This window comes from Ursus arctos, unplaced genomic scaffold (genome assembly GCF_023065955.2).
Source record: "Ursus arctos isolate Adak ecotype North America unplaced genomic scaffold, UrsArc2.0 scaffold_3, whole genome shotgun sequence".
NCBI lineage: Eukaryota > Metazoa > Chordata > Mammalia > Carnivora > Ursidae > Ursus > Ursus arctos.
The window spans coordinates 53,078,961-53,102,573 of record NW_026622985.1 but is presented as its reverse complement, the minus strand read 5'-3'; the positions used below and the strand labels follow the sequence as shown (position 1 = coordinate 53,102,573).

General features: G+C 35.4%; 2 protein-coding genes and 1 pseudogene across 8 annotated transcripts in view; 1 reads left to right on the top strand and 2 right to left on the bottom strand.

Moving 5' to 3' along the window:
• Nucleotides 1-5,441, top strand: part of GSDME (gasdermin E) — a 77,345-nt gene extending 71,904 nt beyond the window's left edge. For both annotated transcript variants that reach the window (XM_044387187.3, XM_026507827.4), the window contains exon 11: nt 4,786-5,441. The gene's annotated coding sequence lies outside the window, so the exon portion shown is untranslated. The remainder of the gene's footprint in view (nt 1-4,785) is intronic.
• The window catches only part of PALS2 (protein associated with LIN7 2, MAGUK p55 family member), a 113,996-nt gene continuing 90,630 nt past the window's right edge, over nt 248-23,613 (bottom strand). For all 6 annotated transcript variants that reach the window (XM_026507788.4, XM_026507795.4, XM_044387183.3 and 3 more), the window contains 3 exons: nt 14,892-15,094; nt 13,701-13,829; nt 248-6,442 (listed from right to left, as the gene is read on the bottom strand). In XM_026507788.4, coding sequence (XP_026363573.1) covers nt 6,266-6,442; nt 13,701-13,829; nt 14,892-15,094 — 509 coding nt within the window. In that variant the 3' untranslated portion in view covers nt 248-6,265. The remainder of the gene's footprint in view (nt 6,443-13,700; nt 13,830-14,891; nt 15,095-23,613) is intronic.
• LOC113261646 (40S ribosomal protein S15a-like) lies at nt 6,488-7,239 on the bottom strand (annotated as a pseudogene).

Here is a 23,613-nt window from a genome sequence, read left to right as displayed (position 1 = left end):
TAAAAGAAATTACCAAAGCTAATCTGATATCCTCTGTATTTTATCATCTCTAAACCTTAGTTCTACCTATAAACGAAACACTACATTTTTGCAATATTAAATATTTATTTTTATATATACAAAAATATTTTACTTGGAATATACAATCTCACATGTTGAACATTTCAATAATTTTTGTTTTGGACAGCATATGGAAATATGTGAAAAGAAAAATTTATAGGGACAGTTTCTGAAAAATCAATACTTATTTGTACTGCAGGAAAATTTTATTTATACAAGGAAAGCAGTAATGTTTCTTTAATACAGGAACTAGTAATACAATTACTTGGAAAGCAATAGCAAATTTTATTTTTTAAACTTTTTCATCAGAAACTTTAGCAGCTTGTTCAGCTTTTATTTTTAGATTGCTAACAAGCATTTGCCCTCCATTAAAAAAAAAAAAATTTTACAACTATTTCAAAGACTAGAGGTTAAAAAGAGCATGCATTTAATGAAGATATACCAAACTGAAGTGGAAAAAAAAACCCAAAGCAAGGTTTTCACATCAAATACTCACCATGGGCTCTAAAATAACTCCACATGCAGACAACTACACTTGTTGCCGAACCCTAGTGCTCATTCTTCACCAAAACCCTAGATCCCACTGCCTTAAAAATCAATGTTACCAGAGAAACAGGAGTCGCAGTTTTTAAAAGAGGACACATGGCCAAAAGGAATATTTATCTTAAATTACAGTTGGAGATGAGCTATTCCTCAAATCTGGTTCTACCTGAAAAGGTGAAGGCATTCCTCGTTTGGACCATGTTTATCAGAACAAGCTTTATGTCTTCAAAGCAATGTTGCTGTACTACCGCTTGCCTCTCCTATTTCAGAGGAAGAGGAAGACCACGTATTTTAACTGCTGATGACTTCTGCTTTAACAGTGGTAATTTACAGCTGAGGAGTTTTGAATGCTCTGCTTTTTTCCACTTCCTCTAAGCTCCCTGGCCACCATGACTGATATGAGGAAAGACTAACTTCAGCTATGGCCCATCATATTTGTATGTTTCTACCCTCAGCCTGCTGTTGCAGACATGCAACAAAGACTTCTAGTTCCAACTTTTAAAATAAGACCTTCTGGCTTCTGCTCTGTGGAAGCAACAGTACCTATTCAGTGGGACTCAAGACAGGTTTACAAGCACTGAGTCATTTACTCTCCTAAGTACGAAGCAGCATTTATGTTCTTTGTAGATGTGTTCATCCAGTTTGTGCTGGGAATTAGAACACAGTAAAAATTGGTAGGGAAAAAAAAGGGGGAAGGAACTGTCACTTCTGGCTGACTTTGGTGTGTGGAGGAGGCAAGTCAGATTTACCACTGCACTGCCTTATTAGCCAATGGCTGTGAAGCAATTAGAAAGAGAACGCAACTAAGATGTCTTCATGTTGGATTCAAGGTCCACTAATTGCACCTAACAACAGTTCTCCCTATAAAGAACCAGATGCCTTTTAAACTTGATACTAAGGGTTAAACAATAGGCCTGCAGTGATAAATTTCAGGCATGAGAACTAAGGTAGGGTAGCTTTAAGGGCCAAAGATCAGAATGTCTTGGATGTCAGAGTACTGGATTGCTTAAATTTTATCTGATTTGCTGTGAGTAACAACAAGAATTGGTTAAAGGTTTGGACTGAAAGTGGGATTCTAAACTAAAATGGACCTCCTGACTAAGGCTACAAGAGAGCAGAACAGACCCTCCTCAGAGCTGTTTTAAAACTGAAGGTAGGATTCTTGAATGGTGTGTACCATTCATTATGCTACCTCTGAAAGATACATCTTTAAAGAACTAAAAGAAAAACAACCTTAATGTAAGTGAATACATATAATAGATAAAGTAGCCTAATAAGAAGGCTTTTCCAGTCTAGCATTTATCACATCAGAGTTACAAATTACTTCTTGTAATTTAAGGTCATGACAAATATTAAGCTAGCCTTATTTAACTTTATTAAAAGCAAAGGGAAATATAAATTTTATCAAAGGTTGCATGGTCAGAATCAGAATTAGGATCTCAGCTAGAAGTACACCATCTCTGTTTTTAAAAAAAGAGATTATTTCAAAGAAAGTAGTGCAATGTACTGCAGAAGTGGTACAAACCATGCTTTAAAATTCTTACCTTAGAAATGAGATATCATTCCTTCACTTTTTAGTGTATTAAAGACTCATTTTTGATTCTGTGCACTAAATCATTCCAGGAACACAAAAAGTAACATAATGAATTATGGAACATATTAAAAAAAGAATAATGAATAAAACTTGAAGCTAACAAAAATGTAATTTAAAAATAATCTTACCTTAAGGAATTACAGAATTATTATCTTCTTCAGATATACAGTGTATACTCAAACAATGATGATGCTGAATTATTCGTTGACTGTATTCTTAAAAGGTTGTGAATATTCACTTGTACTATATACAATCCCATTATTTAAAATGCTGAATTTTGCTCAAGAATTTAAAATACATTACAGATGCTATTACATGAATTCTCACAGCAAATTCATTGGAACAAGAGGAGGGCAGTTACCATAATCTCTAAGCCTGAACCATATCACAAATTCATTTGAAAGTTTAAATAAGTATTTCCCAAGAGGCTGCCATCTAGAACTCTGTCCTTTTTGCTTAAGGAAATTAAATTATAATAATTTCCTGAGCTTAATTTCGTATTTTTCGGAAAGGAGATTAGTAAAACTACAAGCCTTATAAAACAATGTGTAAAAAGTTTCAGAATGTCTAAGAATTTGGGAGTAAACATTTAAGAACACTATAGTTACATGGGTGAACACATTTAGTTTTATTATTCATGTATTTTGGGAGAATTTTACATATTATACATATGGCTGTACATATATATATATGGTGACTCAGACATTAAAAAAATGACCTATATATGTACATAAAAGTTCAGGATTTCTTTTTCCGTATTATAAAGATTCATTACTACAAAATTACTGGCTCCCTAGCCTGTGATTTCTGGAGAATGGAGTGTTGTTTCAGAAGTCATAAAAGTACAATGTTAAGTAGACCACTATTTTGACCAATTTTCAAAGCTTTAATGTTCAATATTTATCAGTTCAAAATAATTGTACCTAACTCCACGGCTATCCATCTTGACAATCAACTCCAATCACCAGATTATGACACTTACTGTTTTGCCTAGCAATAAGTACCAATTTAATGAATTTTTAAAGCAAAGATCATCTTTTATTGTCATTGGGATAGTATGGTCAAAGCAGTATCTGGCCATAATCTATAATGCTACACTATTGTATTTTATTGCTAATTTGCATTATTTTCTAAATTTGTGTTAATAACCAATTTGCTCTTTTAAAGAAAACTTGTCCTGATAAGCTATTATAAGTAAATTTACTATAGTCTAGACTCTAGGGTTCAGGCTACTGGGTTTATGATAGGATTTCTATTTTACAAAGCTATGTTCAGCAATTGTATAGTTAAGAATTGGCAAAAGTAAAAGTCCTGATGTATTGGATATTTGATAATATCCAATATCAAACAAATTAAGACTGCATAATCAAGCTGTGGCTGGAATAAAAGTGAAACTCTATTTGTAGTGCATCACATATATTCCTCTAGTTATAGTGTTACATGACTTATCCAGGAACATCACCTCTACGGGTGTTTGTACATTTGAAAATAATACGTATATAAATATAATATTTAGTTGTATAAACAGTCATGCCCTGAACGCTGAATGTGGACACTTTTCTGTCCACAAAGAATCCTCAGGTGCATTAATGTATTGGCACATGTTTCCCAAAGACGTTTGCACGTGCATGTGTATTTTAACTATTACCAATTGTTTAGCATCACTTTAAACCATTTTCTCTTCAGTAAAGCTAATTATTTTAGATATTTCCCACAAAAGAAGTTCATAAGTCATTGATTACAACTATACTCTCACTACCTTGGGCGAATCCTGAGGCCTCCGGGACTCTTTGCTCCAGTAGAGCTCTACCGGGTCCTGCAGACTCAGATGGGACTTCAGTTCAAGCTCAATGACTCTACTGAGATACAGTGAAATTTTCTGAATTTATTCTCTTCAGCTCTGGCATCTAGACTGAAATAAACTAGACAGCATTATTTCATTTATATTATGGGGGATCTAGTGTATATTAACTAGTTAGTCATGAATACCATTTATAATAGAAATCATTCCTTTAAGTATAGACTATTTTCTAAATAATATGCATTTTAAACCATATGATAAGGCTAAAAATACATGTGATGTAAAAATCATCTCCATTATGTCAAGACAGTTGAAATATTTTGTGGATAAACTTCTCGTGCTGCTACAATGATCCCAAAGCTGTTCAAAGAGGCTCCGTGCAGCAGCATGAAGGCACACCACAGAAGACAGCACATTTCCTGAGAGCGTGGAAATGATATTTCTCTTAAAATTAAGTGTGTTGAAACACTAAATCTTAAGACCTTACCTCAACACTGTGCTTTGATTCAGGTTGCTTTGAGAAGCCGAGAATTTGATGTAAATATTTGTGGTTTAAAAATTACCAAAGTTATTAAAAGGGTATGATCCATTTTACCACTAATTCCCAATCTTAGGACAAAGAACATGAATTTGTGTTCTGGATATGAAACTCTAGAATAAAAAAAAATACCTATACATTTCCAATCTTAACAATACAGCAACTTGGATGTTTTGTTTCATTGTGAAGAAGATTGAAAGCAATGTGTGCATAACTGCTTATTGCCATGTATTTTCTCTTCCCTCTAAGCCCTCCTGGCTGGCGTTCCATGTGACAGCTTTGCTGAGGAGAAAACAAGTTCAACAGCCAGGTGCCTGATGCCTACCATGGACAAAGATGACCACAAGCACCTAACCCGACAGGTGCGAATACTGTTCCTGTGAGAAGCTGGCAGCAATATAAAACATGGCTGACTTAGCTTCATGATGAGCTACATCTCTGAATATGTTTGAGGAAGAATTTATACCATCCAAGAATCCTAAAGGAAGATATTAACTGAGATGAATTTTAAAAATCTGAACATGTTAACGCATCTAAAAGAGAGCTGTTTTCCTACTTATTAAACAAAAAAGTGCATTTCCTAACAGAAATGTAAAAAAATATATAAAACCTTAATATATATTATATAATACATACAATGTACATATTATATAATGTATATTTTATATATAATAGATAAGACAGCTGACAGTTATTTCCAAATCTCATAAGTTGTCCAATGGACTTGGTTCTCAACACAACAGATTTAACATATATTCTAACAATTACATCACACTTCAAAAAGCACGCTGATTGTTCACAAAATCCCCCACTTGCAAACTTAGAGGCATTTTAAAGCATCACAGAAATTTGCAAAGGCATGATACATTTGCTGACCATATCCTAATAAAAAACTGTTGAAAGCAGGTTCATTTTTGTCAAATTTCTACATGTGAAAATCAACTTTTTGTGTCATTTTGCTGTGTTATGTGTTACAGGATAAGGCACCCTCTTAGCCTGCACGGCCTTGCTTGCTGTGTACACATTCACTTAGCATCAGCCTGTCATGTCAACAAATGAGAGTGCAAAGTACTGCTCTTCACTTTTTCCCTCAAGATGGAAATGAAGGGAAAAAAACCCCAATGTATCTGCTTAATTTATAATGGATAGCCATCTATCTCTGAAATAATGAAACCATGTAGTGTTGAGCGGACTTCTGATGTCAGACTTGGAACGTATGGACATTACAGTTCTGCTTCTATAAGAACTTATATTAGGAAAGAAGGCCAATAACTTATTATTTTCTCCTAATAAAGAGTAACTGATCCTTCACTCGTTAAATACTGAACTAAAGGACAGCTTTACAAAACTATTTCAAGTATTCATTATCACAGTGAAAATGGGAGACCAATGTGAGAATGAAGGATTTGAAAATTCCTTTGATGAAAAAGGCAAGGGTACTAAATCAAAACATATACAAAATGCTTCAACGCATTTCTTTATGTGGTATGAATAGAAAGATTATCCATAAAAAGTTAGAAAAATTAAGATAAATTATATATTAGTACACCTTCCCAACCACATTTTATATAAAAATTCAGAATAGTGTACTGGTATTTCAATCTACACAATAAAAATGCCTGAACTTGGCAGATATCTTCTATCTGTGCATGTATTTTCTCAGTAGAAGGCTTATTTGTTGCAGTCACTTTTAAAAAGTTTTATTTCCATTATGAACCTTATTGAATCATCAGTAAACCCAGCTGATTGGGACCCACTGTGGCTCCATTCTCAGCTTCTCTATGGCAGTTTGTAGTTTCTCAAAGGCTTTGTCTAGATTGTCGTTTATGATGATCAAATCAAAATAGTGGTTGTATGCTCTTTGAATCCGTGCACTTTCGTCCACTGTTTTCTTCAAGTCAGAGTCCTGTCAAAGAGTATTAAAAGGAAATGTTTCTATCATAATGTGTATTTCCTTGCTCAAACACCGATTCAAAGTGAACATAAGAAATAAGCACATTGGGACTTTTATGTTGATTCTGATATTAATGCTCAAAATCTAATCTATATAGTGTTAAAACAGACATTACCACCTGTTCATATTCTAGTCTTTCCAGCAGTGATCATGTTTGCTTTATAAGTATTCTCTATCTTCTGTTTTCATTGATCTTAGGATAAGATTCCTAATTAAACAACTGCTGACAATAATCTCAAGGTGAAATCTAAGGTAATAAAAGAATTATTGCAGGTTTCCAGCCCAACTATATCATTCTTTTCAAACGATTTTTTTTTTAAATTTGCATGTATGGATTACATCCCTAGAAAAAGAATCCCAGGATGTTCCCTTCTGTGTGTTTTTGTCTTGCTTCTTCATGGTCCATGATGCCAGCTGAGGTTGTCAGTACAATGAAACCAAACTGGTGGGAGAGGAGCAGATTATTCTGCCATTTTTTAGATCTTTGAGTTGTATATCAAATCTGGGCTGAACACTCCACACTTGTTTAACCTGCTTATGAGGTTCACAACAATTTTCCCAGCTCTGGGATCATCAATGATTTCAAATTCGCCAATGTAACTGTGCTTCATCATCACAGTTAGAAACTGGTTAATGACTTTGGAGCATGGAACCTGGCATTTGCCTCTCCTTTCAGGAGTGTAAATGCTCTTGAGAGCATCTGCCAAGACATTCATGTGTACTATTATGGCGGCACAGAAAGACTGTGGCAAGAGCTCAAAAGATTTTTATCTTATGGGCTCTGAGATCATGGAAACCATTTTGCAGTGCCTATTAAGCTCAAAGCCAAATCTGCTGCTTATCTCTAGGAAAGAGAATATTAGAAATGTATTTTGAAGACTAACTACATGCTCCCTACCCCCAACAACACACACACACACACACATATTTATTTCTTTAGCTAGCATTGTTTATATCTTGTATAATATTTCTAGTCATTTTGGAATGATGTAGGGAATGACTAAGTAATAGTTCTGCATGAGCAAATAAAGCTTTTCATTAAATTGCAACTGTTTTGAAATTTCACAGTATTTCTACATGTTCTTCAAATATTTATTGATTCCTATTAAAGTGTCTACTATGTTTCATCATCTGTGGATATAACAATGAATAAGACAGACGGAGTGCGTTCCTACCCTCCAGAGGAAGAGACAGACTAAGGGCAAATAAATACAAAAGCTTCCAAGTTGTAATGAGTACTATAAAAGAAACCAACCAGAACAAAGAACTTTGAGAATTCTATTTTAGATAGAGTGATTACAAAGATACTGAGTATTAAATGACATTTACACTGAGAACTATAATGGGGGGGGGGGGAAGCATTCGAGGCAGAGGAAACAGCAATTCAAAATCCGGGAGGGAAATGACCTTGATGTGTTTAAGATACTGAAAGACCAGGATGGATAGAGGGACTGAGGGCAGAGATAATACCTTGAGATGAGTATGAGCTAGGTTGTGGAGAACTCATATGCAATAGAAAGACACTGCCGGCTTGTGATGGAAAAAGAGGAGATGGAAATAATGGCACACTGGAAATATATTTTGGTGATAAAATCATCAAGACTGGCTGATGGGTTGAATGTGAAAAGTGATGAATGAATGAATGAATGAATGAACGGTTGAATCAAAATGTAGAAAGAAGAAGCTGTAGAAAATGCAGAGTTGGGGAGTGGGAGTAGGGAGAGCACAATTTTTTGAGGGTGGAGAACACAATATTCTACTTTGTTCATGTCAAGTTTAAGATGTCTTGGGAGACATCCAAGTGCAGATGTAAGCTAAGTAGCGATGGGTTATGCAAGTCGGAGCTCTGAATTCTGGGTTACCTATTCACGAACTAGGAATAATCAGTGTAACAGTGGTATATAAGATAATGAATTTGGTGAAAACACAGAAGTGTAGAAAGAGAAAAGAGTTCCAAATAGGCCTGAGGGACACTAACACATTTCAGTTAATATTTTCACTGACATCTCTAAGTCAGTTTGAAACAACTAAAATATCTTTTGTGATCGATGTGCAAACAGCCTCACTTCAACTTGAAAACAATTCTTACCTATTACAGTCATTAGCAATCTGCTTCATTTAAGAAAAAAAAATTTTTTTTGACAATGACCATCCTGTAACAATAGTGGAGTACACCATACAGATGGAAAAAAAGAATAAAGAATCTCCATATATGGCCATAGAGAATCTCTAAATATATTGGTAAGTGGAAAATGCAGGCAGACTACTGAATATAATAGGCTACTTTTTATGTAAGAAATGAAGAAGGGAGGATACACATACATACTTGCGTATATTAAAAAATATCATGAAAATGATGACCTATGTAGGTGGGAGTGGAAAGGTCAGAGAAAAACCAGATTTTCTGTTAAGATTTACTTTAGAACTATGCAATGTATAGAATTATACAACAAAATTAAATTCGAATAAAAACAAGAACAATACCTAAAAATCGAAAGCAAAATGAAACAAACCTGTGTTTCAAGTTGATGGTTTAACCACATAGAAAGGAGTTATTTCAGTAACTTTAAAATAAAATAATACCCAGTGGGATATATCTTAGGAACAATTTTTTAAAAGCCTGAAACTTAAAAGTTTTCAATAATCATACTGTTGACATCAATATAGATACTGTTACTCAGAAATTATATATAGAGTGGGTTCTTAGTTTATATACGTAAAGTAAGAAATTATATTAATGTCATCAGGAACCAAGATTTTCACCATAAGAAAAAAGACAAATATAGAGTCAAAGAAGTTAAGTAAAATAATGGAAAGTTTAAACTGGAATTATCAAACTGAACAAATGATGTGTGTTTTCTAAAAAAGAAAAATTTATTTCCTATATCTGGCCACTGAAAAGCCTGGAAACAATGAGCAACTAAGTTGAGAACACAACTTTAGCACCTATATTGTCTCTAAATACCATTTCCCACCAAAAGGAACCAGGTTTTTTGGATGGCTGGTTCCAGGTCTGGTCTAAGAAATATGTAAGAAATCCTGGAACAGCTTATCTAGCTAGGAAGAAAAGAGTCATCAAAGATTATTGGGGTTAGGGGCGCCTGGGTGGCACAGCGGTTAAGCGTCTGCCTTCGGCTCAGGGCGTGATCCCGGCGTTCTGGGATCGAGCCCCACATCAGGCTCCTCCGCTATGAGCCTGCTTCTTCCTCTCCCACTCCCCCTGCTTGTGTTCCCTCTCTCGCTGGCTGTCTCTATCTCTGTCGAATAAATAAATAAAATCTTTAAAAAAAAAAAAAAAAAAAAGATTATTGGGGTTAAGTTAAAAAAACTCAGAAGACAAACTGAATATTCCTGCAAGCTAAACTTGGGCCAATTTAAACATCAAAAAGAGTAGTAACTAAACTAAGTACACAGAGAGGAAGTATTCCAAGAGACTTTAAAACACAGCTATTTGACTGCATATACTCAGTGAGATAAACCTTAAGGACAAAAACAAACAAACAAACAAACAAAACCCACCATCACCATCACCACCACCACCACCACCACCACCACCACCACCGAAAACAAAAAAAACCACAATCCACCAAAAAACTAGTTCATGGTAATCACACCTGGTAGTGTTGGTGTACTTATTCTCAGGCTGTTGTGTGTGTACTGTGGGATAAAGCAAATGAGCAATATTCTAACATTCCCAGTGTTTTTGAGAACTGGGATACTCAGTACTCAGAATGGAGATAAGATAAAAGAGGTTAAATAAAAACCTTGTAATTCTGCATCTGAATGGGATATAGCAATATGAATTCATGATATGGTTTCCTTCATACATACAACAGAAAACATATATCCTAGCTGTCTACCTGAAAGGTATAGCTAGAAACAATGATCAATCTTGTGGACAATGTGCACCCCTGGTACTATGGTCTTAAAATACCTTTTACTCTAAAAGGAACCAGAGCTTTTGAAAAAACAGCTGATACCTGGCCTAGAACAGAAAATGTACAAGAGGAGCCTGGAACATCTGTCATACCAGATAGCAAGGAAGCTGAGACTACTGGGCTCATGAAATAAGGTCTCAAGGGCCAACTTGAATAAGCTCCTATTGGTCAAAAATGGGACAATCTGAGCACCAATAAGAATAACTGTAATAGAGTAACCACATCAAAAACTCACATCAGGTGCTCATAACAAAACTAAAAGACAAAGAAAACAAATCTTATTTGATCACCTGTTGCTTCTGGGGGCTCTCAGAACAAATCCATTATTCTGAAAACTGACCCATCAAAAGGAAAGTATCAGCATATACCCTGACTTTCCTGCAAGAACTCTACTTCAGAGTAATCAACTAGTTGATGAGGAAAGGTTATTTCTTAGAAGAACTCTAGTTTATACATTCAGAAAGAATGACAAACTTGAGTGTTATCATTTTACAATCCCTAAAGCATAAGTGATCCAGGCAAAGATGAATAAAACTTGCCAAAATCACTAGGCAAAAAGCTACTGGAGAACTTTACAGATCAGGCTCACAACATTTGAACCCACTGACTGATCTTATCACAAAAAAGAGAGAGCCTTTCATATAACTCATAATCTAACAAGACAAGAAGTATCAGTTATTAATTATTCTTGGGGGAAAAAGTAAACTTATATCTGTCCAAGCTTCTATTAGTTCACAGGGAATAGAGAGAAAATGACACAATGGGGACAAAATTGGTAAAATCTAGACTTTGAAGCACTCTATAGGATAACTGACCCAACTTTTTTGTTGTTAGAGCAGGAGCTTGATCCCTCAACACTGAGATCATGATCTGAGCCCAAATCAAGAGCTGAATCCTTAACCAACTGAGCCACCCAGGCGCTCTAACCCACTGAACAACTAAATTAGAAAGTTACAAGACAGGGGAAGTGGGGAGTGAGAATTTACAGATTAGAAAAAGTAAATGGATGTCTGCTTCCAGCTAAGATGTAGTAATAGACATCAGACTAACCCTACTACCTGACAATGAAAACAGACAATATGTACGGAACAACAGTTTTTAAGACCTTGTGCGTGAGGCAACAAAAGACTGATATCTTGCAGAAACAGGAAACAAATGAAGTGAGCCCTACAACTACCCCAGCTTATTGTCTTAAAAGACCTTCTAGGCTGCAATACACAAGGTGGAGCCCAGAAGGAGCCTACCCAACATTCCAAGATGGGACAGAGCTGAGAGCCCAGAGACCAAGGTGGCAAGAGTTCACAGGACAGAATACCTGAACAGAACAGCAGCATGGAGAGAGAACTTCGGAGACTTGCAAATGGTCCCCTCTTCCAGCTTATAGCTGTATACCAATAGGGCAGTGTAAACCTACCTGAGGCCACCAGAGAACCACCAGAAAAAATGAGAAGTGTTCGACCTGAGCCAGGAACAGGACGTCTTCTCACCAGGAAGAACAGAAAACCTTGATGCACATGCCATTTGGAAGAGTCCTCAAATGGTCTTGCCAAGGAGTGGAAAATAATTGCCCCCAGATTAAGAACGGTTCTGGTCTTACCTAACACATTTTAAAAGCAACACCTGAAAGGAACAAACTATTTCCCAAAAAGTACATCCTAGAACAAAGCTCAGTGTCTGGCAACCAATAATAAATTACTAGGAAAAGAAGCAGAAAATATGGCCAATGTGAGGAGAAAAGTCATTCAAGTCAAAACTGATCCAGAACTAACACAAATGTCAGAATTAGTACATGATGACATGAAAGCACTTACTACAACTATGTTTCAGATATTCAAAAAGTTAAATAGAGACATGGCGAAACCTGAAAGAGAACAAAGAGGATTAACACTATGTGATTTCAAGGTTTATCAGAAACAGTGTAGACAGAAGAAGATGCAGTGGGAGGGAGGGATCCTGAAAGGGCACAAGGACACCCTTGGAGGTGATGGACACATCTATTATCCTGCTGTGATGGCTTTATGGGGTATACATATGCCCAGACTTACCAGGTTGTACACTTTCAGTATGTACAGTCTATTATAGGTCAATTATCCTCAAGCTGGGGGGGAAGAAATTTAGAAGATATGAAGTAAATGCAATATGTTGATCTTATATGGATCCGAGTTAAATTAACTGTAAAAAAAATTATAAATCTTGGAGAAATTCAAATATGGATGGTATACTGATGACACTAAGAAGTTGCTCTTTTTAATGTTTTTGTGTTAATGGTGTTATGGTTATGTTTAAAAAGTCTTTTATCTTTTAGAGATAGATAATGAAATATTTACGGTTGACATATCAAAGATTTGCTTTAAAATAATTCAAGTTAGGGAGGAAGTGAAGAGAAGTCTAATTGAAACAGAAATGGCCATCCATTGCTGAACCTAGGTGATGGGAATTTGGGAGTTCATTTTTTTCCTCTTTCGTATGTATTTTAAATTTCCCATAATATGAAAAGAGAGAGAGGAAGAACAAGGGGAAACATGTAACAGAAACTAAAAGTCAGAACTAACTACCAGTACTAAACCTTATGATGAATATGCTTGTTAATGGTCTTGGAGCCCAATTTCCTTACTGGCAAAATGAGAGTTGGATTAATAGGCATATTTTAATACTGCTCCATTTTATTTGTAGCAGGGGAATAAACTTGTGTGTGTAAGATTTTTATTTATTTATTTGAGAGGGGGGGGGAGCACTCCCTGCTGAGCAGAGACCCTGACGTGGTGCTTGATCCCAGGACCCTGAAAATACAAGCTGAGCCAAAGACAAATGCTTAACCAACTGAACCACCCAAGCACCCCTAAACTCGTGTTTTAAAATAAATAAAGTGTGGGGCGCCTGGGTAGCGCAGTCGTTAAAGCGTCTGCCTTCGGCTCAGGGCGTGATCCTGGCGTACCGGGATCGAGTCCCACATCAGGCTCCTCCGCTATGAGCCTGCTTCTTCCTCTCCCACTGCCCCTGCTGTGTTCCCTCTCTCGCTGGCTGTCTCTCTCTGTCAAATAAATAAATAAAATCTTTAAAAAAATAAAATAAAATAAAATAAATAAAGTGAACAATGATTTTTAAGTAAAGGCCATACTGTTCCAAATCCTAGCTACATCTCATGAATGTTTATTCTGTAATACATCATACAGTGTATTCATTTCGTAAATATGACTAGAATTAAACATGCCCAAAAGAAAAAAAAATCTTAGGAGTAAAATAATATTGTTAGCCTGAAAAGAACCGCTCACCGTCAAAAGCTTAGTAGTGATACCAGCATCCACCACTGCCTTGTGCATGGCACGTAATGTCTCTAGCTCTGGAGCAGCAATAAATACAACATAGGGCATGAACTCAGATGTCCTCAGCACTTTCAGGGCCTGTGTGGAAGAACAGTTGCAAACCAATTTATATGGGATTAGAATTTGTATTATGTTACCTTTTAATTTATAATAAATGCTAACTAATCAAAGTCTGTCTGCCCTCTCACCAAGGATGAAGGATATAATACTTGCCCCCTTCTAGCCTTTTGATTACATACAGTACTTTCCTAAAATAGTGATTCATTAACTGTGTTCTGACCTCAGTCATACTACCCTTTAATCCTCTTGAACGGAGGAAAGTACTGAACTTAATGATCCAAAAATCACCAAGAACGATGTAAATGCTTTCTGTTACTTGTAGAATTCTGTTAATATTGAAAAAGCAGAAATAATCTGTGTCTGTTGAGAGTGCTTATATAAATTAATATACACTGGTACTGTAAAACACTATGCAGCAATTACGAAGAACTAAAAACGCTCTACAGCAACTGACATGAAAAGATCTTCAAGAGAAAGATTTAATGGAAAAAAGCTAAAGAATCTATATGGAATTTTCCTATTTATGTAAAAAAGAAAAATAGAAAACCCACAAAAAAATCTAATAAAATTATATAGATATATACCTGTATTTAAGGCATACTAAAATGACAAAGATATATACCAAACTATCAATAATTATCTCTGAGTACGGAAGTTAAGTTGGGTTGAGTGTTGAGGGGTGAGAAGGGGTCAGTGAGAGAGAGGGAGGGAATGAGAGGGAAGAGAACAGTGTGTGTATGTGTGTGTGTGTGTGTTGGTTGGGAAGGGGTGTGACTTTCTTTATTCTTTATGTTGCAGCTTTGCTGAAATTTTAAAATCAACATTTCCTAACACATGCATTTACATGTTACCTTAGCAAGTAAGTAAATACTAAACTTCTATCAAGTTCTATTGCTATCCAAACCTCTGTTGGTTAATTTTTGAACAGAGATTTATTTAACTAGCTGTGGATGCATAAAAAGGTTCTCTATCACCAACAGGTAATAGAAAGAGGCACCCTCATGATCTGAAAATAAAACCCAACAAAAACTCCACAGGAATTAAAATTTTAAAAACAGCTTTGGAATCCATGCAGCTTACTTGTGGGTTGACATCCAAAATACAAGTTCGTCCAGTTTGGACAACTTCAAGAATAGAATCTATTTTGGTTCCATAGAGATTTCCTTCATATTCCCCATGTTCCAAATATTTTCCAGCTTTAATATCTGCTTCCATCTCAGACCGTGACACAAATTTATATGCCTGACCATCTTTTTCATCTTCCCTTGGCTTCCGTGAAGTAACTAAAATAATGTTGAGAATTTATACAAAGAGAACACAGGGTATTAAAATTGAGACTAAAATGCACAGGGTAGCTTTACATTTTTCCATTAAGTTTGGGGTTGGCAAATTATGACCTATGGCCAAATCTGGTTTGCTTCTTATTTTTGTAAATAAAGTATTATTAGACCACAGCTATAGCACATTTGTTTTATTACCTATGGTTTCATTCATTTTACAATGGTGTAGTAGTTGTGACACAGACCAGAGGGCCCACAAAGCCTAAAATATTTACTCTGTGGCCCTTTAATTAAAAAGTTTGCTGACCCCTAACCTATAGGAATGTCTTAAGAGATAGTCCCCAATACACAATTTATATTAAAAAAAAGTGCTTTTATGAAGTCAGCTTGAAACTGAAAATATATTTACATAGAAACAGAGTCCTAAATTAAAATTCTTAACTGAGTCCTACAATAAGAGTGAGGTATATTGTATGTGAATACCTTTTCCAGTTGCCACCAGCATTCCCCCTAAGCAATTTACACTTGAACACTTCTTAACTGAGCACCCAACAAGTGAGCAAAATTCTATTTTTAGTTGGTATTATCCATCTTCTGAAGCATAGTTTTACCCACCAATTATCTATCCTTTTCCTCACCCTAACACCAAACCTTATTTTAACCTCCTACTTATTGATACTCTGAAATGTTAACTGTTCTGTTCTGCAAGTTGGTGGTGGATTTAGCCACACTTGATGTTGTTATGTTCTATTAACTTCCTCTACTCTAACCTATTTTTTTCTGAGAGAATAAAAGTAAACAGACCAAGTAGAAATTTAGAAGATCGTTTTTGTCTGATAGTTTGGAGTCCTAAGCACTTCCAGAGATATACAACTCCTTTGCAACTTGGGCTAGCATAGGAAAGGAAATTCTCTTTCAAACTGTTGCAAAGATGCAGTTAGGTACTCTACCAATTTGTTAACGCTAGCTTGGAAGAAGAAAAGTAATTTGTGTGTGTGTGTATGTTATGTTACAGTTTAGCCTTATCCTGATTTTGGCTAGATCAGATATAAATCAAGTACTTATACATGTAGAATATCTGAGGATATCATTAAGCACACGTACTAGGACTTGGCTCAATATCTGTGAATATAATTTTAGAAGAGTACTGTTTTTTTGGTGAAGCTCTACAGTGAAACCATATATGGGAATGTGCTGCTTGAAATAAATATGTATAGCCACACATATTGCCCCCATCACCACCTCCATGTTGAGAGAATCTTAATGCTTGGCAAAATGTTTTTAGTTTACAAGTGAAAAATTTAAAAATATTTTATTTATCCATTTAAAGAGACAGAAAGGGGGAGCATGCATATAAGCGGGGGCAGGGGGAGAGGAGAGAGAGAATCTCAAAACTCTGTGCTGAGCACAGAGCCCAACGCAGGACTTGATTCCACAACCCAGAGATCATGACCTGAGCGCTGAACTGACTGAACCACCCAGGTGCCCTTAGTTCACAAGTGAGCTTTAAAACAAGCTCATTCTCCAGTGAAAACTCAAACAAAACACGGCAAAACAAAAATCAAAACCCAAAAACTATATTGCCACATATTTAAGTCCCTTTCCATTCTTAAGACAGAGAAATTAGAATAGGGTCACTACAACTCATTTCTTAGGTTTATATGCTAAGCAAACAATCTGATTTCTTAGAATTTAATCATCATGGCAAAATTCTAAATTTTTATAGCTCTTCAAATAATGAGGAAACAACAAAGTAATATTTTTTTGTTAATTAAACTCAAGATGTCAATCAAACTTGATTCATAAGGTAGCCCATCCCCGTGGATTAATAATTTTTTCTATTTTAGAATCATTTAGTAATATGTAAAGAAAAATCTATTTCTTTTAAGATTTTATTTATTTATTTGAGAGAGAGAAAGAGCAAGAGAGAGCACAAACAGGCGAGAGGTACAAAGAGAAAGGGAGAAGCAGGTTCCCCACTGAGCAGGGAGCCAGAGTCGGGGCTGGATCCCAGGTGAAGGCAGACGCTTAACTGAGTCACCCAGGCAACCCAAGAAAAATCAATTTAATACAATCCCAGCATTTACCTCCTTCCTTATGAGACTTCCTGATCTATACCACCTGACAATATGCAGCACAATACTATATATCAGGAATTAGGCAAACTTGTCACACTTTTGCAGTGGTTGTGTGTGTGTGTTGATTGTGTGACTTAAAAAAAAAATAGACGCTATATAAATGTGAATGATTTAAAGAGAAGTAAAACACACCTACATTATATGAAGAAGTGAGAGTTACCCTGATGTTTAAATCTTTCTATATAAAAATTCAGATTGGAATCCTCACTAAAATATTTGTTTATTTACTATTGAAAGGCAAAACAGCCTATCTTTCTAGAAATTAATTTGGCACTAAGAAATCAAGAAATTGAAACATCTCTATATATTTTTTGATCTAATAATTTTATATTCGAGATTTATATATACGCACTTTATTATCTCTTATAACAAACATAACTATCCAAACCATATAAATGGGCAATAACACTATACTTATATGCTGGAATATTAAGAAGTTATTTTTTTTTTTTAGGTTTATCATGGTAAAATAGACGTAACATAAAATTGATCATTTTAAACATTTTTAAATACACACTTTGGTGGCATTAAGTACATTCATATTGTTGTGCAACCACTATCCATTTCCAGAACTTTTCATCATCCCACATGAAACTCTGTGTCCATTAAACAGATTTTCCATTACACCTTCTCCTAGGCCCTGGTAACCACTACTTCACTTTCTGTCTCTATGAATTTTATTATTCTAGGTATCTCATATAAAAGGAATTGTACAATATCTGTCATTTTGTATCTAGCTTACTTCATTCAGCATAATGTTTTCAAGGTTCATCCATATTATTGCATGGGTCAGAATTTCATTCTTTTTTAAGGTTGAATAATATTCCATTGCCTGTACATATAACTTAGTTTACCCATTTATACATTGATGGACATTTGACTATTTCTTTTTGGCTATTGTAAATAATGCTATGAATATTCATGTACAAATATCCCAGTCCCTGCTTTCAATTCTTTTGGGTATATACCTATAAGTTGAATTGCTAGATCATACATAATGCTATGTTTATTTTTTTGAGGAACTGCTATACTGTTTTCCCCAGAAGTATACCATTTTACATTCCCATCAGTAATATACAAGTGTTCTAATATCTCTATATCTTTGCCAGCACTTGTTATTATTTTTTTTTAACGTATAATACCATCCCCTAATGGGTATCAAGTGGTATATTTTTGGGGTTTTGATTTGCATTTCCCTAATGATCAGTGATGTTCAGCATCTTTCCATGTGTTTATTGGCCATTTGCAGATCTTCTCTGGAGGAATGTCTATTCAAGTTCTTTGCCCATTTCTGAATTGGGTTGCTTGTTTTATTGTTGTTGTAGGATTAATATTTACATAAAAATATACAATGACTTGTGAGGAAAAAACTCATGATATAATGTTCATTCATTTATTCATCAAATATTTCTTGGGTATATCCTATGTGCCAGACCCTACTCTAGATTCTTGGTCTACAGAAGTACAAAAAACAAAGCAGCTCTCTGTTCTCATGGGACATGTTCTTGAATGTGGAGATAGGTGAGTAGTCAAATAAAAAATAAGAATTTAAGTGCTGAAACATAAGCACTAGGTACTGGGGAGGCTCCTTTAGATGGAATGGTAAGTAAAGGCCTCCGAGAAGGTGAGATCTGAATTAAAAGTAAAATTCAAGCATTTGAAGATCTGGGAGACAGGGTGTTCCACACTGTGGGACCAATAAGAACAAAAAGGTATAAATGATAAGTTTGAGGAATCTGAAGAAAATAAAGACCAGTGTGTTAAGTAGGAAAAAAAGTATGGAAATTTTTATATGAATAATATGGTCATAATTCCGTAAAGAGAAGTTACTTTGTGTTTGTTATATCTCTAAACAGAATGCTGAATAAGGTTTTTTTTTTTTTTTTCTTTTTGCAGTTTCACAGTGTCCCTCAAGTCCCAAGTAGAAGCTAAAATGCTAAGGATATATAGCCTCCTCTTACAGAGTTTACTAAAAAGTGGCCAACTTGGTCCTAGGATCATCTGTCCACCTACTCTATCTTTTATATACTCAGAAAGGAGCCACTGAGGTTATGAATTGTACGTTCAGGGAAGAACGCTTTATATTTTTCTCCCTTACCCCATGGTAAAATGATTCTCCCTGATGAATTCGGAAAACCCATGATGACATACTGTAGCAGTGGGGTGATTTGTACTCCCACTGTTTGGCAAAGCAGGAATGAGTTTCCTGTGGGGTGTGTATGTGTGTCTGTGTTTGTGCATTCAAAAGATAGCCTGGCTGAACTGTACTGAAAGTATCCTGCACAGAAAGACAGAATGAAGGGTAGAAAACCAAGCAAAAGAGAATATGAAGTATGGGATTGGAGCTTGGCATGGTCTCAAGGGGACAGCTGGAGATCATAATACCCTGGCCAGGGAATGGCAAAGTATGGAGGTCTCTACAGAGTCTCCAAAGAACCTACTTCAATGAAGAGACAGTATTTGGGCATTTGTGACATAAAGAACTCCAGTCTCCAAAAGGCAAGATTTTACACGACAACCCTTTATTCCCCACTCTTCCTGCCCTGACCATGAAAACCAGAAGCAGCAGAGTAGGATGTGAAGGGAGAGTAATAAAACAAACTATACTCTTCCCCTTACAATACAGGTCCCAAGCCAAGGATCAGAAATGAGCTGTGAGGAAGGGAGAAACAATGAACTGGATGCAACGTTGAGACTGTGAATTGGAGTAGCCTTTTTTTTAAACACCCAAAATAAAGTCTTATTTGGGAAAATGACACAGTTCTTATAACTGAAAGTGACTGGAAAGTTACTGAATCTTTTAGGGGGCTGAGGGAAAAGTAGAGAGAAAGAAGATGTAACAGAGCATGGATGAAGTCAGTGGTTAGATGAAAATAAAGCTGTTTCCTGTTTGTACTCCCAAAGAGCTCAGCCATTCAACAAACCACATTTCTATACTTGCCAGAAACAAATTCGTCAAATGACCTACCTACAAGGATACTAGGAAATGAATGTGTATTCAAACAATGTCAGAAAGGATTTTAGTGTCCTAGTAGTTGTTTCCCCAAATTCAGGAAAAGATTTTAAATTAAGGAATTATTGATGGATACTACAACAATTGGGTAAAAGTCTGTTGAGGAGAATACTTACACAGTTTCAAAATATCTTTGAACAGATTTATTAAGATTACTTATTAATGACAAATGGAAGAAAAGTTACCTTTTACACTGAAGAAATCTATCAGACATGATGTAAATCAATAATCAAAGTTAACATCATCAGTAATGGGACAGATTAACAAGATGGACCTACTATGTAATGTTCAGAGAAGGATAAAACATGATTTATGTTTTTCTAATAATGCATGACCTGAACCTAATCATGGGGAAACAATCAGGTAAACCCACAGTGAGGGACATTTACATTAAGTGGATAAAATATTCAAATTAAAAGGCAGAGACTGGCAGAATGGATTTAAACAAACAAAACACCATGACCCAACTACATGTCTGTCTCCAAAAGACACACTTTAGATTCAAAGACATCAGTAGGTTGAAAGTAAAAGGACTAAAAAATACCCCATACAAACAGACCTGTAGTGGAGATATATATATATCTCACATAAAATAAAGACAAAAACTTACTAGAGACAAAGAACATTTTATAATGACAGAAGTGTCAATCCATCAAAAAGATTTTAAAAATACAAACATATATGCATCTAACAACAGAATTCCCAAAACACGTACTGTAAAAACTGACAGAATTGAAGGGAGAAATAATTAAGTCAACAATAATATTTGGAGACTTCAATACCACACCTTCAAATAATGGATAGAACAAACAGGCAGGAGATCAACAAGGAAATAAAAGGCTTGAACAATACTACAAACCAACTAAACCTAAGAGACATCTGTAGAAGACTTCACCCAATGATAGCAGAATACACATTCTTCCCAAGTATACCTGGAACTTTCTTCCAAACAGACCATATCTGAGGTTATAAAGTAAGTCTCAATGAGTTTTAAAAAGGTAAAATCATACAATGTTCACTAACCACAATGGAATGAAGTGGAAATCAGTAACAGAAGAAATTTGGGAAACGCAAAAATATGTGGAAATTAAACAATGTGCTCCTAAACAACCAATGGGTCAAATAGGAAATCACAATGTAATTAGAAAATACTTTGAGATGAATGGAAACAAGGACACAATACCAAAAATTATGAGATGTAGCTAAAACAGTTGCTTCTAGGGAAATTTATAGCTGCAAATGCCTGTTAAAAATGAAGATCTCAATCCAGTAACCTAATATTCCACCTAAAGAAAATGGAAAAATAGCAAACTAAACCTAGAAAAAGAAGAAAATAATAAGGACGATAACAGAAATTAATTAAACAGAGAACAGAAAACCAATATAGAAAAATCAACAAAAGCAAATGTTGGTTTTTTTTCCGAAAGAACACCAAAAGTGACAAACCTTTAGGGAGACTAACCAAAAAGAGAAGAGAGAGAACTTGAATTACTAAAATCAGAAATAAAAGAGGAGATATTACCATGGGTACTGCAGAAATTCTGAAACCCATTAAAAAGAAACAGAAAGCCTCAGTAGACTTACGAAAAATAAGAAGACTGAATCAGTAATCAAAACCTCCTGCAAAAATAACCCAGGGATCGAATGGCTTCAAGGGTAAACTCTATGAAACATTTAAAGAAGAATTAACATCAATCCTTTACAAACTCTTCCAAAAAAATAGAAGTGAAAGGAACACTTCCCAATTCAATCTATGAGTTTAGTATTACCACAAATATCAACATCAGCAACATCATAAGAAATGAAATCTATGGACCAGTATCTCCTATGAATATAGCTGCATAAATACTCAACAAAATACTAGCAAACTGATTCTAGAAGCATATAAAAAGGATTATACACCACGGCTAAATGGAATTTACCACAGGAACACAATTAATGTAAAAGAATAAAACCCAAAAATCATGTTACCATCTCAATAAATGAAGAAAAAACATTTGGTAAAATACAGTAACTTCTCATGATAAAAGTCAATGAACTAGGAATAGAAGAGAATTTCTCCAACCTGATGATGGTTATCTACAAAAAACCCACAGCTAACATCATATTTAGTGATGAAAGACTGAATAGTATCCCTCTAAGATCATGAACAAGACAAGGACGTCCACTTTTGCCACTTCCACACTGCCCTGGAGGTTCTAATCAGGGCAATTCGACAAGTAAAAGAACTAAAGGGCACCCAGTTTAAAGGAATAAGGAAAACTGTCTCTGTTTGCAGATAACATGATCTTGTGTACAGAAAATCCTGAGAAATTTGCAAAAACATTACAACAAATCAACGAGTTCAGCAAGGTTAAAGGATACCCGCTTGGGTGGCTCAGTCAAGGTTAAGAGTCTGCCTTCGGCTGAGGTCATGATCCCAGAGTCTTGGGATTGTGCCCTGCATCGGACTCCGCAGGGAGCCTGTTTCTTCCTCTCCTCCCCACTCATGCTCTCTCTCGCTATCTCTGTCTCTCTCAAATAATAAAAAAAATTATTTAAAAAATGAATCAGGTGTATTTCTATACACTTGTAATGAATCTGAAAAGGAAATTAGGAAAACTGAAATACTTGGGAATAAATTTGATAAAAAAAGCATACAGCTTGTACACTGAAAACTATAAATATTATTAAAAGAAATTAAGGAAGAGTAAGCTATAAAGTGTTAGAGAGCTACGGATGAGAGTAGGACTACTTTATCCCCAGAAGAGATTTAGGGCTTTGAAGCAAGGTGCTAAAAACTAGAGGCCGGGATATAATTATGCATATGGAGCAGGTTAATCTATACCTTCTCCCTCTTCATCTTGTTAGAGAACAGTCTCAGCAGGGGGATATCTGAAAACTCTTCTCTGGAAAATTTAACAGCTCCCCCCGAAAATACTTTACGCCAACTTTTTGGCTCCCCCAACAAAACAGCTGTCTCCTTGCCATCTCATAAAATAAAGCTCAGCCAGTTGCCAAGACCTGCTCAAGTACTCAGAGCTTCCAATCAGTTTTAATACTTAAGTATGGATGTACAGCCAAGGATTGGTATATAAAAGGAAAAAATTCTCTAGCATAAACGAGAAAACAAACACAAACACACCATAAACAGAAAAAGTAACCCAGAAGAAAGCAGAGTAATTTAGCTATATATAGACAAAAACCTAAATACACTATTTACTATTCTTAGAGATACATAAGATATAGCCCCCCACAAGCAAACAGAAAATCCTAAAATGAAAAATAAGATTACACATGATAAAACATTGATGGAAGAGAAAGTAACGAACTCAAGGTAATCTTTTAAAGAGTAGAACAAAAAGATAAAGGGATAGACAACATCATCATAA